The sequence below is a fragment of the Leopardus geoffroyi genome, chromosome A3 (assembly GCF_018350155.1).
Source record: "Leopardus geoffroyi isolate Oge1 chromosome A3, O.geoffroyi_Oge1_pat1.0, whole genome shotgun sequence".
Taxonomy (NCBI): domain Eukaryota; kingdom Metazoa; phylum Chordata; class Mammalia; order Carnivora; family Felidae; genus Leopardus; species Leopardus geoffroyi.
The window spans coordinates 133772090-133788882 of NC_059336.1; the positions used below are offsets into that span (position 1 = coordinate 133772090).

Below are 16793 nucleotides of genomic sequence, written 5' to 3' on the forward strand. Positions count from 1 at the left end.
TTCATATCCCAATACCTTCCCTTCCCTCATTATGCTTAAGTCACACGAGGCTTCTTCCTGCCTTGAGACCCTGACTTGGCCTGGAATGTTCTTCCTCTACTTCTTACCTTCTTGACCTTTAGATCTCGGAATCCATGCCTCCTCAAAGAGGCCTGCGGCGAAAGCAAGAAGAACGTGAGTATCCACCATATCCTAGGTACTGTGTCTAGCTGGAGGATACAGCAAGGAATGGGGCGGGGTGGGGCGGGGGTGCGGAGAAGAAGAAAAACCCAGTCCCTGCCTCCCATCTTCATCTAAATCAGGTCCTTCTACTCTTTCCTAGATTCCAACACTTCAGAACACGTTCCGAATGTGCAGCATAAAGCCGTTTGCTGAAGTTCACTCGCCTCCTGGATTCGAGCAGGAACGGTGCCCGTGAAGGACAGTATTTCTCTCCAGCATCGCAGCACTCCATGCTGCGAGTGAGGGATGAGTGAGGGGCTGGGTTACGCCAGGACCGGGGTTCGGGCAGCAGGAACGAAAGTGTGGCGTGATGAGGGCCGGGCTGTGCGGGGCTCACGTGTGGGCCAAGTGGAGTATGGGAGACGGCCGCGAACACGGAAGCATCTCCCTCTCTCCCACACTCAGCCTCCTTTGCTCATCGTGGTCACTTGCTTTACGGGATAACTCACACAGGACACTACTTCCTTAATTTAACACGCTAATTTCTTTTAAACAACAACAACACAAAACATCTGTGAATCATGCATGAGATCAAACTGGTCTGTCCCTCTGCAAAAAGAGCAAAAATAAATACATCTGATGATTACTATAGATTTTTATATTCTTTGTATTTTTTATCGAAGAGTCTTACACCACAAAATTCGCCCTTTTCAAGCGCACCACTCAGTGGTTTTTGTATATTCACCAAGTTGTGCCATCATTAGCACGGTCTCATTCCAGAACATTTCATTACCCCAAATAGCAGTAATCCCCTACTTCTCCCAAGCCCTGGCAATCAGTCACCTGTAGATCTATTCCTGGCCTTTCAAAGAGATAAAATCATATACGATGTGGCCTTCTGTGTCTGGCTTCTTTCACTTAGCACATTTCCAAGGTTTACCCGTGGTACAGCGTGTATCCATACTTCATTTCTTTTACTACTGAGTTTTAAATGACTGTTTATTTTCCTCAGTGCAATACTGTATATCTACCAGAAGCTGCCTTAAAGTGAGAAACATTTGAAATGACATCATAACAAAGAAGAGGAACTTACTTGCATTGGGCATGAAAGTATTTGATCAGATTCTGAAGTAAATCCACTCCCTTTTTAATCTTAATTTCATTGACCTTCAGCAGATACTGTTAAAAAAAAAAAAAGGGTATGTCATAAGCAGAACAGAAGCTTGTGAGGACAGACCACCTTCTCCACTTCTCTGACATCTTTTACTAGGGGTAGAGCTCATGGAGATGCTTAATATCTTCAGAAGGCCAGAACTGAACATTTCTCTTAGTTTGGGGCGATATGAATTACCTGATGTCCAGGTCACTAAATGTTTAAGTGCCAAGAACTCCTAGTAGTAAGACACTGTGCCTTAACCTGCTGGAAGAAATTTTCTTCGAGCTGCACAAAGGATGTGGATGGGTGGAGTGAAAGGGCTCTACCCATCCTGGACGCTTCTGTCCACATCCTCCTGCCCACATCCCTTCTGTGGACAGGTCGTCAGCTGCAACACTAAGTGCTAGTGTTTAGTATCTGAGACTCCTGTCACTGTGTCTCTGATCTTGGCACTTAAGAAAATGTGACTGTTATAAAAACCAAATTTTAAAATTTAAAAAAAAAAAAAATGTCCTATTTATTTATTTATTTATTTAGAGAGACACAGAGTATTGAGTAGGGGAGGGGCAGAGAGAGACGGAGACACAGAATCCAAAGCAGCCTCCTGGCTCTGAGCTGCTGTCAGCACAGAGCCCAAAGCAGGGCTCGAGCTCACGAACTGTGAGATCACGACCTGAGCCAAAGTCGGACGCTTAACTGACTGAGCCACCACCAGGCGTCCCAAAAACCAAACTTTAAGCTGAAATTACTTAAAGCCACTTTTCACTTTTCATTCATTCAGGAATGACCACTAAAATATCAGGAAGTCCCAGGAATCTACAAAACCAGCATCAGGAAATGCATTCGTTCTTTGCTAACGGTTTACAGAACAAAGACTCCGTAAGTTCTCTATCCCTTCCACGGTGAGGATATGGCATACAGACCCCTGAGAACACGTCATCTCCGAGACTAGATGCTCCCGAAAGAGCGGCCGCCCCTGCTGACCACACAGGCTTCTCGGCCACCAACTGGAAAGCTGACGTTCAGGCCACAGAGCCCAACAGGAGAGGAAGCAGCTTGTAAAGAGTTGACTACAAAATCTCAGTTTCCTACACCAACCTCCTGCATATCTTCCCCTTCTTTCAGTCTCATATTTATTCGCTGTTAACAAAATAAGATGTTTGGCAGTGGATCGAAATGGTTAAGTGGTTTAAAAAAATTTTTTTTTCAATGTTTATTTATTTTTGGGACAGAGAGAGACAGAGCATGAACGGGGTAGGGGCAGAGAGAGAGGGAGACACAGAATCGGAAACAGGCTCCAGGCTCTGAGCCATCAGCCCAGAGCCCGACGCGGGGCTCGAACTCCCGGACCGCGAGATCGTGACCTGGCTGAAGTCGGACGCTTAACCGACTGCGCCACCCAGGCGCCCCTGGTTAAGTGGTTTATAAGATGCTTGGCAATGTGTCAAAATATAAAACGTGCATCTTTTTGGTATAGATATTCTACTTACGGGAACTTTTTCTAAGAAGATAATCATAAAAGTTTATGAACATGAATAGAAAACAAGGTTCACTGCAGATTTGCTTATAAAAGTAACAAACGGCAACCCAAATGTAATGAATGGAAAATTAAAGTACGGTGCAGCCACACACAAAAATTGCTACGTAGCCAGGAAGCTAATAAAGCAGAGACTTTCTGACATGGAAAGATGCCCATGACATACTGGTGACTCAAAATAATCAGGATACAAAGCACCAGTAGAAAATGATCCCGCTTATACAAATTATTTTTGTGAATGGACACAGAGAGATATGTGAAAGACGTTTAGCTCAATATCAAAGTACTTATCTTTTGGGGTGATTTTTTTTTTTATGTTGAATACATTTTTTTAATTTTATTTTTTAAATTTACATCCAAATTAGTTAGCATACAGTGCAATAATAATTTCAGCAGTAGATTCCTTAATGCCCCTTACCCATCTAGACCATCCCCCTCCCCCACAACCCCTCCAGTAACCCTCTGCTTGTTCTCCATATTTAAGAGTCTCTTATGTTTGTCCCCCTCCCTGTTTTTATATTATTTTTGTTTCCCTTCCCTTAGTTCATCTGTTTTGTACCTTAAAGTCTTCATATGAGTGAAGTCATATACTTGTCTTTCTCTGACTAATTTCACTCAGCATAATACCCTCCAGTTCCATCCACGTAGTTGCAAATGCCAAGATTTCATTTTTTTTTTGATTGTCGAGTAATACTCCATTATATATATACGAGTTGGTTTTTAATTTCATATATACAGACTAACTTTTAAAAGTGTATTTTTTTTTTTTTTTTAATTTGAGAGAGAGAGAGTATGCATGCATGCACAAGCAGGGGAGGGGCAGAAGGAGAGAGAATCTCAAGCAGACTCCAGGTTCAGCCCAGGGCCCAATATGGGGCTTGACCCCACGACCCTGGGTTTATGACCTGAGCCAAAATCAAGTATTGTACTTTTCAACCGACTGAGCCACCCAGATACCCCAAGAGTGCATGTTTTTATAATCAAAGAAAAACAAGACAGGATCTCTCTTACATTTTCCATTCATGCATACTCTACATCACCTATTTATGGCGCACTGAATTTCTCTATAAAATTCATTTTGAAAAAAAGTTACGGAGTTTTATTTTTTTAATATTCTTTTAATTTTTTTTTATTCTTTATTATTTTTGAGAGAGAGAGAGAGACAGACAGACAGACTGAGAGCAAGCAGGGAAGGGGCAGAGAGAGAGAGGGAGACACAGAATCTGAAGCAGGCTCCAGGCTCTGAGCGCTCAGGACAGAGCCCGACGTGGGGCTGGAACTCACAGACTGTGAGTGAGATCATGACCTGAGCTATAGTCGGCCGCCCAACCGACTAAGCCACCCAGGCGCCCCAACGGAGCTTTAAAATAAACACCTACAAGCCAGTCTTCAAGATTAGATCTTGGGCAACTAAAATTTTAAACCCCTAAACAACGGCAAACATTTACAAACTTGAGGTCCTCCGTATGAGGAACCAGTTGAACAATTTTATCACCATTAACTTCAGCATCGCCCTTGGAGATGTTGGATTCCGGGGGGAATGCTTTTCAGACATTCTTTCTTCCCCACAGAGAGCCCTTTCCAGCCCCCTTCTGTTTGGCCCACATCTGCATCTTTCATCGGATGCGTCCTCTTCTGGAAACCCCACCTCTGCCTCTGTACGTGCACACAGTGCCTGCCTCCGCTAACGGCCGGATCCACTAGGCTCGGCACACACAGGGGCCTGCAGCCCACCTGGGGGCCGGCTCGGAAGGTGGCTCCTTTGTACAACTGAGAGGCGTCATTGACACAGCACATTTCCAATAAAATAAACTATTCTACCAATGCACACGATCCATTCACTGAACCCCAGAAGAGGAAAAGCAACAGTGTGGGGTGCCTACCTCAGAAAGCAATGAGGTGCCCCCAATAGTAACACACTAATGGAGTTTCACAATTCACTAAACTTTTTTTTTTTTTTTAACGTTTATTTATTTTTGAGACAGAGAGAGACAGAGCATGAACAGGGGAGGGGCAGAGAGAGAGGGAGACACAGAATCCGAAGCAGGCTCCAGGCTCTGAGCTGTCAGCCCAGAGCCCGATGCGGGGCTCGAACTCACGGACCGTGAGATCGTGACCTGGGCTGAAGTCGGACGCTTAACCGACTGAGCCACCCAGGTGCCCCTAAACATTCTTAAACAAGCAGTCTTTTGCAGAGTTTAGGCAAATGTATTTTCTCCTTACTGCAGCTGAAAAAAAAAAAGACCATAACCCAAACACACATATATACATACCTGTTCCAAATCCATTCTTTGTAAAACACTGCTACTTAATTTTACCCCAATTAAATAAAAACAATACCTAGTATTTGTGTACCACATAGCAATTTCCTATGCCAGTCTCATATCCTCTGGGCTGATTCCTTCAACACCGTGAGAAATTGGCCAGGCAGGCATTGTTACGTACGAGGTCTGTTTATAAAACAACATGTATCTAAAAACATCCACTCTCCTATCTACAGTAAGACTTTGAGCTTAGCTGACTTTCTAAATATTCACTTAATGGAAAAAAAAGTAGCAAAGGAAGAACAAAAGAACAAAGAAGACATGAGACATAAAACAACAAAAAAAGTAAGACAGTAGACATAAATCCAACCACATCAATAGCAACATCAATGTGAAAGGATTAAACAATCCCATCAAAAGGCAGAGACTGTCAGACTGGATTTAAAACATGCTGTCTACAGGAAACACACTTTAGATTCACACATACACTACAGGTTGAAAAAAAAAACCCCATGCAAACAGAAGCTACGAGAGCTGGAGCAGCCGTACTAATATCAGACTAGTATCCCCTCCTTGATCCCGGGACTAATTCTCCTCCACTGAGCACTTAGGAGATCGCTCTGGGAATAAAAACGCGTGTAAACATACTCCTAAGATGCACTTGTCTAAAAGCTGAACGCCTCGGGGCGCCTGGGTGGCGCAGTCGGTTAAGCGTCCAACTTCAGCCAGGTCACGATCTCGCGGTCCGTGAGTTCGAGCCCCACGTCAGGCTCTGTCTGGGCTGATGGCTCAGAGCCTGGAGCCTGTTTCCGATTTTGTGTCTCCCTCTCTCTCTGCCTCTCCCCCGTTCATGCTCTGTCTCTCTCTGTCCCAAAAATAAATAAACGTTGAAAAAAAAAATTTTTTTTAAATAAAAAATAAAAGCTGAACGCCTGCTGCAATTAACATTCTGAAATCAACAAGCGCCTGTGCAACAGCCCTGCGGTTGACTGCTCCGTTGACTGCTCACAGGGAATCGAGAGCAAGGCTGAGCCAGCGACAGTGCCTGTCACAAACGGTACCCGTGCACCGTGCACACTTAAAACTAAGGTCTGTACCTGCTACGGCACAGACACCATCGAGTACACGGGCTTCCCCGGAACCGCCAGGAGAGCAAACCCTCCGGCAGAGGCAGGAGTGGTTTCCACAGGCCGTTTTTACAGAGAGATCCACAAGCAAGGCATAAAAAGGCTGGAGGCAAAGGCCTTCAGGATTGGTTTCTAATATTTTCCAGCCCCAAGCCTCTGCCAGGGAATGTCCCAGAGTGTCAGCACTGTTTCCCTCTCCCTCTCCAGAGGCAAGGGCTCAGGCTACAGACAGGCACTCCCCAAGGCCTCCCACCTCGATGAGCGGACCTGGGAGGAAGCACTTCAGAGGCAGGTGGCTTGGCTCCCCAGATGCCCTCTGTCACTCACGCCCGTGTGCACCCAGACCCACAAGGGGACCAGCTGCATTTTTTTCCAGCTGACTTCTCCCTGGCCTCCTCATGGATTCCACTGGTATAATGAGAGCCCACACACCTCATTAAAAAACACTAATGGAGGGAGTACTTTAGCGATGCTCCATGTGAGAGGGAAGTCTGAGTATGTATTTGAGGCCAGAGAGAACATTTCTTTAAATTTAATTTCTTTCCTACCTTTTTTTTTTCTTTAAGTTTATTTTATTTATTCTGAGAGAGAGAGAGAAAGGGAGGGAGGGAGGAAATCCCAAGTACTGAGCCCGAAGCAGGGCTCAAACTCACGAACCAGGAGATCATCACCCGAGCCGAAGTCAAGAGTCGGCCGCTTGCTTAACTGACTGAGCCACGCAGGCGCCCCTCTTCCCTACCTTCAATTAGTGGTTGGGGTTGGATTCAACTCATCCCACGCTCCAGGAGACTCAGGCTCCCCCGGTAAGAGAAACTGGACAAATGGAGTCCAATCATGCCCTGGTGTGCTGTCTGAAGCCTCTGGAAGTGCGCACTCTCCACAGGAGTTGACACGCGGTGAAGACCGGCTGCAAGACAGCACCCACCCCCCCAGCTGGCTGCCTGCCCCCCGCAGGAACCTGCACCCCCCAGCTCTCACCTCGCACATCTGGAGCTGGAAAAGCCGCCTCTCCTTCTCCATCTCTTCGGCGATTTCAGCCCCGCTGATCTCGGTGCGAATCATCCCATGCAGCTTGGCATGCTCCTTCTTCTCCTTTTCAATTTTGGTGCTGCGGGTGAAAAAAGCAAGGATAATTTGAGATGCCACCTGGCACGGCAGTCCAAACCAGACCAGACGGGCCTGCGGGGATCCCATTACCCAGCCTGTGAGACAAACGTGCATGAGTCTTCTAGAAACAAGACGGCCTCTTAACTCACCAGAACAGAAAATGCGTGTGGTCATAAGAATGTCACACTTGGCCTTTTTTGGGTACTGACTCAAAATATACTTTCCTAAGCACCTACTTCATGCCAGATCTGGGTCAGAAGAGGTAAGAGAGCCTGCTTACACCTCAGAGGCTTCCTTCAGGGCAGCGCTCTGTTTGTCCGTCCGTCCGTGTGTCTGGCGGTGTGCCCGCTGAGCCACACACAGGGTGCTATGTGGCGGGAGACTCCCTTCCTCCTGGGATTTCTCCCTGCTGCTCTCCACCCGCCTCCTCGCTGAGTGAGGTCTTGCCAGGGCTCTGCCTCGACTCAGACAGTGCTCTCTGTCGCAGAACAACCCTCACACATAAATGGTTAAAGAGTTACTTTTAAAAACTATCTCAGAATTATTTCAAGCTCTCACACTCTCAAATCCTGGGATTTTGTGAGTAATTCTGTCCCCACTCCATGTACGTATGTCCTGATTTTGATCTCATTCCCCTTTCAAACTTTTCCCTTTCAGAACCACAAGAGCCTCTCAGGTAACCTGCTTCAAAATCCCCCTCCGTGCCCCTGGTTCAGAAATGCCCAGAAGTGTCTCCTCTGAGAGGCCTGAGGTAGGCCCCAACAGCAGCTGAATGGAAATCCACCTCTGGCCGTGACCCGATGACTCTGGCGGACTGGCAACAAACCAGCGAGTTTTGGCTTCCTGTCTACACGGGAGGCCTGGTGAGCCTCTCCGTGTCGAGTGCACAGCACTGGTCAGCGGAGGAAGGAGGCTCAGGGCAGGGACAGCAAGCCTGGAGCTTCTCCGGGATGAACAGACCTTCACGTGCTCTAGTTTATTCCATTAGTAAAATCCGGAATTTGGGGATCCGAGCAACTTGGAGAAATTTTGGTGTAGAAATTTAAGATTTCCAGGAAGGGACAAGTATCAGAGGTTTGGTATTCCCTGGTTTGAGCTTTGTGATCCTTCTCCACTGAACAGATACCCGGGTGTGGTTTTAAAAACAACACACACACACACACAAAACCCCAAGTCCAATTAAATACTTGTAGTGACATCTGGAACAGCTTTCTTCTTAACACCTCTCACTTTGCCAGATGGCTTCATGTTAAAGTCTCTCTCTCCACTCAGAAAACTACATTGTTACCCAATGCGCAGTCATTACACAGCAAACATGAGACATCTCAAAACATGTTCTCTCTCTCAAGTATTTACAGTAATTGAAACCACTATCGCTGCAATCAGCAGCCCAATTCTAGTGAGCGAGCGGGATTGTCTCCATGCTGGGAAGGAGCAACCGTGACCAGGAGCGATGGCTGGAGCCAACCCGAGAGGTCCTGTCTTCAGGGGGGACCGTGGTGCACATCCAAGAATGAGGTGACCCTTTTCTTCACGTTCTCGCAGCAGATGAAGCCATCAAATAAGGCTAGCGTGGGGAGTTCCAACAAGCTCTTTTCTCTCTCTCTTTCTAAACCAAGGGACTGGTGCTTTGGAGAAATACAGACACAAAGCGAAAAGCAGATGGCTCATGTGGATCGCCAGCAAGATGAAGTCTGAAATCGTGCAACTGTCATAAACGGTGATCAAGTAGAGAAAGTGTTTTTTTTAAAAAAGGAAAAAAAAAACACCTCCCGAGAAAACCTGGCCTTATCCTTCAATCAGCTTTCCTGAAAATAACCCTCTACACCCGTGATGACATAACAGAAAAGGGACCAGGAACAACTTGTTTGAAGAGGTCCAGGGCGTCACTGAATTTAGACACCGAGTATGGAAGCATCTGGCACAAACCACAGCAAGACGGTTTTAAGGGAATTCATCCCTGGGTTAAGGTTTATTTAAGAAAATACCTTTAAGCTATTAAAAGCTCAGTTTAAAGTTAAAATCTCAAATTACCTGCTAAAAAATGGCAACACTCACATTTTTGTTTCATAGTCCTTCCAAGCTTTATCAAAAGGCTTTTTCAGATCCTGCAAACAGAGAGGCATAAATTAAACAGAACTAGTATTAACTTCCGGGCAAGACAACTTACTTATTCCTAGACTGGCCCCGAAAGGAACATTAATTTCTGTAACAAATGACGCATGCGATCCCAGGGAAAAGAAAGAGCATGAAAAAAGCACAGGCTTTTAACGAGATGAGCAGACATGCCAAATGCACGGAGAACAAGCAAGAATCCCATCACACACCCGCTCCCCACTGGCGTATTAACTCATGGCCTGTGGTGTTTGACCCATACCCTGCCCTCTGCCTTAGGACTGCTCTAAAATTAAACCCAGAAAAACATTTAATCTGCAAGTATTTTAGTACCTCTCTCTACAGAAAAAAAAAAAAAAAAAAAAAAAAAAAAAAAAAAGGCAGGGGGGGGACTCTGACTTTTTCTACGACCGGGAGAGATGTAACCCTGATTTGGGCCCCAACAACAAGGATATAAAAGCCATTCACCTTCTCCTGAGGTTTTTGTAGAGAGACGTACTAACATACTAAAACACAAGAGAAGGTGAATGGCTTTTATATCCTTGTTGTTGGGGCCCAAATCAGGGTTACATCTTTCCTGTTCATAGAAAAGTCAGAACCCCCCCCCCTTTTTTTTCCCTACTCTTGCGTCTGGCACTTAGGACCTCGGACTCTGATAAAGCCAGTCTCAAAAGCACACTGAGCACTAGAAATGCCACCAAATGGCTCCCACCTACTTATGCTCCCTTTCCCAGGGTTCCTTTGTAAGAAAGGACCTCCTTTTGGGGGGAGGGACTTATTTTTCCTCTCTTGACTGTCCACTGTCCTCATGACAAGGCCAAGGCTCCTCGCCTGGCATCCGAGGCCTTCCAGGAACTAGTCCTTCCCATGGGGGAAGCCTCGTCTCCTGCTCCTGCACCTCCCTGGACAAAAGCCACACCAAAAGCCTCAGGAGCAGGGCCCTGTCGTGCTCCCACGCCCGTACACACATGTCCCTCTGCCCTCCCATCCTGCTGACTCGGCTGGCGTGTTATTTGAGGACCCAGGGTCGGTCCAGGACAACGAGGAATGTTCCCCGGGTCCTCCCGGCTCACCAGGCCCAGGGCTCCCGCTGCCCCAACAGCCCGCCTGCGCTTCCAATGTGCCAGACGTGACTGGGAATCAAGTGCAGATCCAGTCAAAGAATCTCATCTCCTAAGAACTGGGGCACAATCATCTGTTTCTCGTATGACACATCTGTTTGTGCCAGGGACACGCTCAGCGTCTGGTATAGATGCCGCTCGAGCCGAATGTTCCTCACTCACATGCTCACGGGACAGCTCACACCTGAGGTCTCTCTTCCCAAACAAGGAACATCCTTTGGAGGACAGAAAGATCAAGTCGGCTCAGGCCGTCCTGGGCCAGATTTTCCTACCGGGAAACCACATCCTGGCCAGGACCTTTCTCCCAGCGGTCAACCAGCCACACGCCAGCCGGACAACCAGACTTCCCCGCACGGGTTTCCCCGCTCAGCTGACAGAGCCCCAAACCGTTCACAGGTTCCCAAAGGGCTGTTCTCTCCCTTCACGCCCCCCTTGCCATCCCACGTTTAGAGCACCAGCAGGAGGACCGGAAAGGCCATGGGTCACCCCCGGTGTGGCTGAAAGGTGGTGGCAAGGTAGCAAATCAAGGGTAACTGAGGGAGCAGAATGCCGTCCTGCCATCCCAGTAAGAACACTGCTGCCCCAACAGGCTGGCGTGACTGCAGTTCTCGGTTCCACGGGGAGCAGAAATCAGGGTCGTTAAGGACATACCCCTTTCACGCCTTTCAGGTCCCCCTTCAGCAGACTGTCCAGAGGGAAGGAGATGATGTTGTTCATATTCTGAATCTAAAAAGCAAGCACACAAAATTCTTATTCGATTTCCTTTTTTTTTTAATTTTTAATTTTATTTATGTATTTATTTAGAGAGAGATAGAAAAAGCATGAGGAGGGGAGGGAAGACAGAGACAGAGGCAGAGAGAGGGGGAGAGAAAGAACACCAAGCAGGCCCCTTGCTGTCACTGAGAAGCCAGACGCGGGGCTGGATCTCATGAACCGTGAGATCATGACTTGAGCTGATAACCAAGAGTCGCTCAACCTATTTCCTTTTTAATCTGAAGTAAGAACAGCAGGATGTTCAAGAACACCTGGTAATAATTAACCTTCACCAAAAACCTGGCCGGCACATGCATGACCGCTTTACCCATTCCTATGTTCTTTGTGGCGATTTCATTTTACAAATAAAACTGTAACAAGTCTATTTTTCACAACAGCCTTCTACTACTAAAGTATGAAGTTTGTGGAAAGATAATTATTACCGTGCAGACAAATTATTTCAAAACAACCAATGACAGAATCACTTTAAAGATACCAGAACAGAGGGGTGTCTGGGTGGCTCAGTCAGTTATGTGTCCGACTTCAGCTCAGGTCACGATCTCCCTGTTTGTGAGTTCGAGACCCGCATTGGGCTCTGTGCTGACAGCTCAGAGCCTGGAACTCCTATAGATTCTGTGTCTCCGTCTCTCTCTGCCCCTCCCTGACTTGCGGTCTGTCTTTCTCTCAAAAATAAACAAACGTTAAAAAATAAAATAAAAAAAAAAAGATACTAGAACAGAATCACAAACACTTCCTCCTATCACTCGTGGCTCTTAGCTCCTGGGCTATGGCTTACTCAAGTCTCAGGCTCACAGATCACAGCATCCCTACGGTGGCCCCCCATGGGGAAAATCAGAACGAAAAAGAGAACGAGAGGGGCGCTTCTGTCTTTTTGTGAATGTGTAGGAGTCAATGTTCAGAGAGAGGAAAAGGAACGAGTGTGTGTTTGTGGTGTGTGTGAGGTGTGGGGCGCATGTGGGATGTGTGGTGTGCATGTGTACAACGTGAATGCGTGTGTGTGAAAGCGTGTGTATGTGTTCCTAGTGTGTGTGCATGTGGCTTTATGTGGTGCGTGCACGTGTGTATACAGCGTGTGTGGGTGTGTGTATGTGGGATGTGTGAGATGTGTGTATACGTATATAGTGTCTGTACGTGGGGGGGGTGTGCGTGCATATGTGTATATAGTGTGTGTGCGTGTGTGGTGTGTGTGTATGTGTATTTCTGTGTGTGTATTTATCTGGAGATAAATGAGAAAAGCAGGGAGAGAGGTTTTGAGATCCTCTGTTCCCTTCCCTGAAGCACAAAAGCAAGAGACAGTGACTTAGCAGGTTGTCACCATGGATTAAACCGACCAGAATCAAACCCTCCCAGCACACTCGAGCCCACGCACACACAGCCAGCAAGGCTGTCCCCGCCGGCTTCAAATGTGAGGGAGCAAAGACACGACGCTTCGGTTAGGAACGTTCAGGCACAGACTCCCTGTGTTCTGGACCCTACAGAGTCCCTCCCCGGCAACAAGCTGAAGACCTGCTTTCTCCTCTTCCCGGGCTCAGGCCACTGCCTTCAGTCAACACAACACGGGTCACTTGGGGATACACACACCTAGGTTACGGGCCTATAAAAAATGAGACACAAGTAAGGACTTTGGAACCATATGCATTTATTCTTACACCTGAGCAGAGGAAACTTTTAATTTTAGTAGAATTACCTGGAATAGGAAGACCAACTATAGGCATAATTTTTAAGGCGATACGGGATCTGATTTTCATACACTACTCGGCCCACGAAACTTCAAAACAGAGGGAAGAAATTTACTTGAAAGTTACTGGTAAGGGGCGTGATAATGCACCGAACTGCCAATCTGCCAAATAAATGATCAACTAATGGCTGTCGTTTCAGAAATGCCTCTTTGGGGTCACTTTTGTCCGAGGCTTACACAACTCCGCGTCTGTCACGCACCCGACGCTCTTCCGGGGTACAGCGTAATCAGCTATGAGTGGCGAGGATTAGCCTTAAGTTAGATGTTCGAACGCCGAGACGTTGAGCTAGAGGCGAGGTGTGAGGATGACTGGACGGAACGGGGACAGACAAAAGGCCGTGCCGGTGAGTCAGCTGATGGCACGCACACCTGGTTTCCACCGTGGCAGGAGTAAACACGAGTGCAGGGCGCGGGGCTGCCCCACGCCTGTCTCCTTCCACATCTTCCACGTCTGTGGGCACCCACGTGCGGCCACGCCAGCTGCCACCCCACGCCGACCCTGCCCGCGGCGGGCAGGTCCCTCCCACCGGGATCCCCTCCGCTCCACCTTTCGGACCAGCTGCTCGCCCGCGGACTCCCTGCGCGCCGTTCTCGCCACCATGTTTTCCAGACCGAGGCAAAGGCTTCCCCTGCTCCTGGCCACCAGCCCCTGGTCTCCGCCTGCCCCGCCCCCTCCTCCACAGTTCTGTCAGATTCAGCTGGTGTGGTGCCCCTCACCCCTGCCCTCGGGACCCTCCACGGTCCAAGCCCCTTCGCCACTTTTCATCTTCGTATCCGGCCAAGCGGAAGCCTTGGCTGTTCTCTGCTCGTGCTCAATCTGTTCCACCCGCTCAGCGTCTTCCCGCAGCCCCCTGTCCAAAGCCTTCCCCTCTATCAGGCTCCCCGCAGATGCTACCTTCCCCGTGAACATCCCCCAGCAGCCAGCAGGAAGTGATCCCTCCCTCCCAAATCCTCCAATATTCTCTTTTTAAAGAATTTCTTCAGGTCCTTGACGGGTTCTACCCTGCTTCATCTCATCAGTCTGACCCCGTACGTCTGAAAGGACGACTTTCAGTGTCCTTCATGCTATATTCTCTACGGCACCTAGTGCTGGGCCTGACCCGGAGCAGGTGCTTGAGAAACACGGATTGAGTAAATCAATATCTGTAAGCATTTTTCTGAGCATCTAATACAGAAGAGACAGAATCCAGAGATAGGTTAATATCTTTAAGCCAAACATCATACACCAAATGCGTATGTGAATTAACTAGTCCATTCGTTGCGTATTTATTCAGCACGTATTTGTAGATAGCAACTAGCTGGCTACAAAGATACACAGAACACAATGTACTAGCTGGCTACAAAGATACACAGAACACAGTGTTCGCCATCTCAGAGGGAGAATAAATATATACACACCAAGCTTTAAACAGAGAAAGTCTAAGACATACCCAAGACATACTTGGGAAGGAGGTGACTGTCCCAGTTGCTGAGTCTTGAGACACTGCCCTTTCAGCGACATGATCACACAGAGCCATGGCTAACAGTCAGAGGCACAGGTCAATTTGGCCCTGAACACCATCTAGAGACGAACCAACATGGCATCATCTTGGACAAGGCAACTGCGAGACAGGGGCCGCCAAAACAGCCCAAAGCAGGGCATCAGAGCCGCCCAGGGCAAGAGGCTGAGCCAAAGGCGCCAGCACAACTCAATTTTATAGTGGGTTGGAGAACAAGGTGCTTACAGATTAAAAATCTTATTTCCAGAAAGAAGCCTAGTGGATTTGTTGCAGGAGGCATGTGTAAGTATGAATGCACACATGAAGTGAGTGAGGAAAACGAGATCCTCTACAGTGGTGGGGACAGAACACCACACAATTTGGTTTATAAATCTATTTTGAGACTATTTGTTATTTAATTCAAATAAGAATGTAGGTACTGACACACAGTATTAGGGCCAGAAGAGGTAAACTAAGCTTTGGCATCTAGAGTGAAACTGTCAAGTTGAGGAGTGAAAACTTTTGGAGATCTAAACACACTGACCAGCCTGCTTTCATTCTAGATACTGCAGATGGGGCCCATAGCCTAGCAGTGACCAGGACATTAAAGAGCCCCTACAGCTGCCAAGGAGATGCACAGGGTCCTTAGGGAGTGACAGGAGAGGAAGCTAAAGAGGCACAGAGGGGTTAGCAGCAAAGATGGGTTAGACAGAGAGTCAGTCCCCAGGAACACACCATTTAACAGGAGGGACAAAGCCCATAATTAAGTAAGCAAACTGCCATGTGGCTCTCAAGAGCCATAAATAAAGCACCACAGAATTTCCAAGAAAAGAAAATTACTTCTGGTCTGGACACCAGGGAAATCTTCGCTGATCAGGGGTTATGTGAGACAGGCCTTTAAAAGAGGGAGAATTTCATCTTGCAAGACGGAGTAGAGGGTATCCCAGGCAAGAAGCAGTGTGGACAAGCGAGCAAAGGCACACCAGCACGTGAGCAGAGAGAGGAGCAGGGAAGACGATGCCAAAAAGAGAAGGCCGGACGCCAGATTGACTGAGGAAGTTCTGGCCTTCGTTCCAGGTGATTTTTCTTTCTGGAGTTACTCAAATGATCTGAAGTAAGAAGCTATTACTTTTCTAATCAGAAAATAATTAGCTTAATTATTATAAAAGAAATAAAGTAGATTAGTGGCTGCCTGGGGCTGAGTGTTAACTGTAAGAGAACATGAGGGGCTGACCTTACTGGGGGCAGAAAACGTCTCCAGGCTGATTTACGGTCATGGCTATGCCACTTGGTAAAATGACTAGAAATCACTTACTCGTATACTTGAAATAGGTGAAGTTTATGAGATGTGAAATACACTTCAATAAAGCCATATTTTAAAAGAAACATACAGGGGTGCCTAGGTGGCTCAGTCGGTTAAGCGTCCGACTCTATATTTTGGCTTAGGTCATGATCTCACAGTTCATGAGTTCAAGCCCCGCATGGGGCTCCACATGGTAGGGTGGAGCCTGATTGGGATTCGCTCTCTCTCCCTCTCTCCCCGCCCCTCCCCCACTTGCTCGCTCTCCTCTCTCTCTCTCTCTCTCTCTCTCTCTCTCTCTCTCGAAATAAATAAAAATAAACTTAAAAAAACCCCGGAAATACACAATTACAAATACAAACAGAATCCCCATTCGTGGATTCACTAACAGAGCTTCCATCCTCCTGGACATTAGCCTCTGCACTGACACGCTCCACATACGTAACGTGCACAGCACAGCAGCATTCTGACTCAGGGTGAGCGTCCCAGGAAATGACTGCTCTGGTCTCTGCCTGGGCCGGAGAACACGTGCACCAGAGCCCAGATGTTCTGTCTTGGCAAGCGTGCCCTGCAGCACCAAGGCCGGGCTCTGGATCTTTCCCTGACTACGTATGTCAGGGCAGCCCCACAGCCTCAGGCCCACAGCTAAATGAGCCATCTTCTGCTCTGGCCGACAAGGGCATAAACCACAGCCAAAAGACTAGTGCACGTCCCTGTGTTCAGCAGCCCCAGCCTCAACTCATGAGTCATGAAATTTTTATGACCTATGGGAAGAATTAAATTATCCCTGGGTAATCCAACTAGAATATTTCCTTAGCGCCAAGCAAGCACTGGGCTTTTCCCTTCTCCTCCGACTTACTTTTTAACAAGCATGTTACAAAAACTGGCTTTCTGAAACACCAAGTATGGGCTGA

General features: G+C 47.5%; 1 protein-coding gene across 10 annotated transcripts in view; it reads right to left on the bottom strand.

Annotated features, from left to right (window-relative positions):
• ASAP2 (ArfGAP with SH3 domain, ankyrin repeat and PH domain 2) overlaps positions 1 to 16793 on the bottom strand; it is a 174023-nt gene that overhangs the window by 64165 nt on the left and 93065 nt on the right. For all 10 annotated transcript variants that reach the window (XM_045447775.1, XM_045447774.1, XM_045447773.1 and 7 more), the window contains exons 4-7: positions 11241 to 11315; positions 9412 to 9461; positions 7225 to 7354; positions 1256 to 1341 (exon numbers count right to left, since the gene is read on the bottom strand). In XM_045447775.1, the coding sequence (XP_045303731.1) occupies positions 1256 to 1341; positions 7225 to 7354; positions 9412 to 9461; positions 11241 to 11315 (341 nt within the window). The remainder of the gene's footprint in view (positions 1 to 1255; positions 1342 to 7224; positions 7355 to 9411; positions 9462 to 11240; positions 11316 to 16793) is intronic.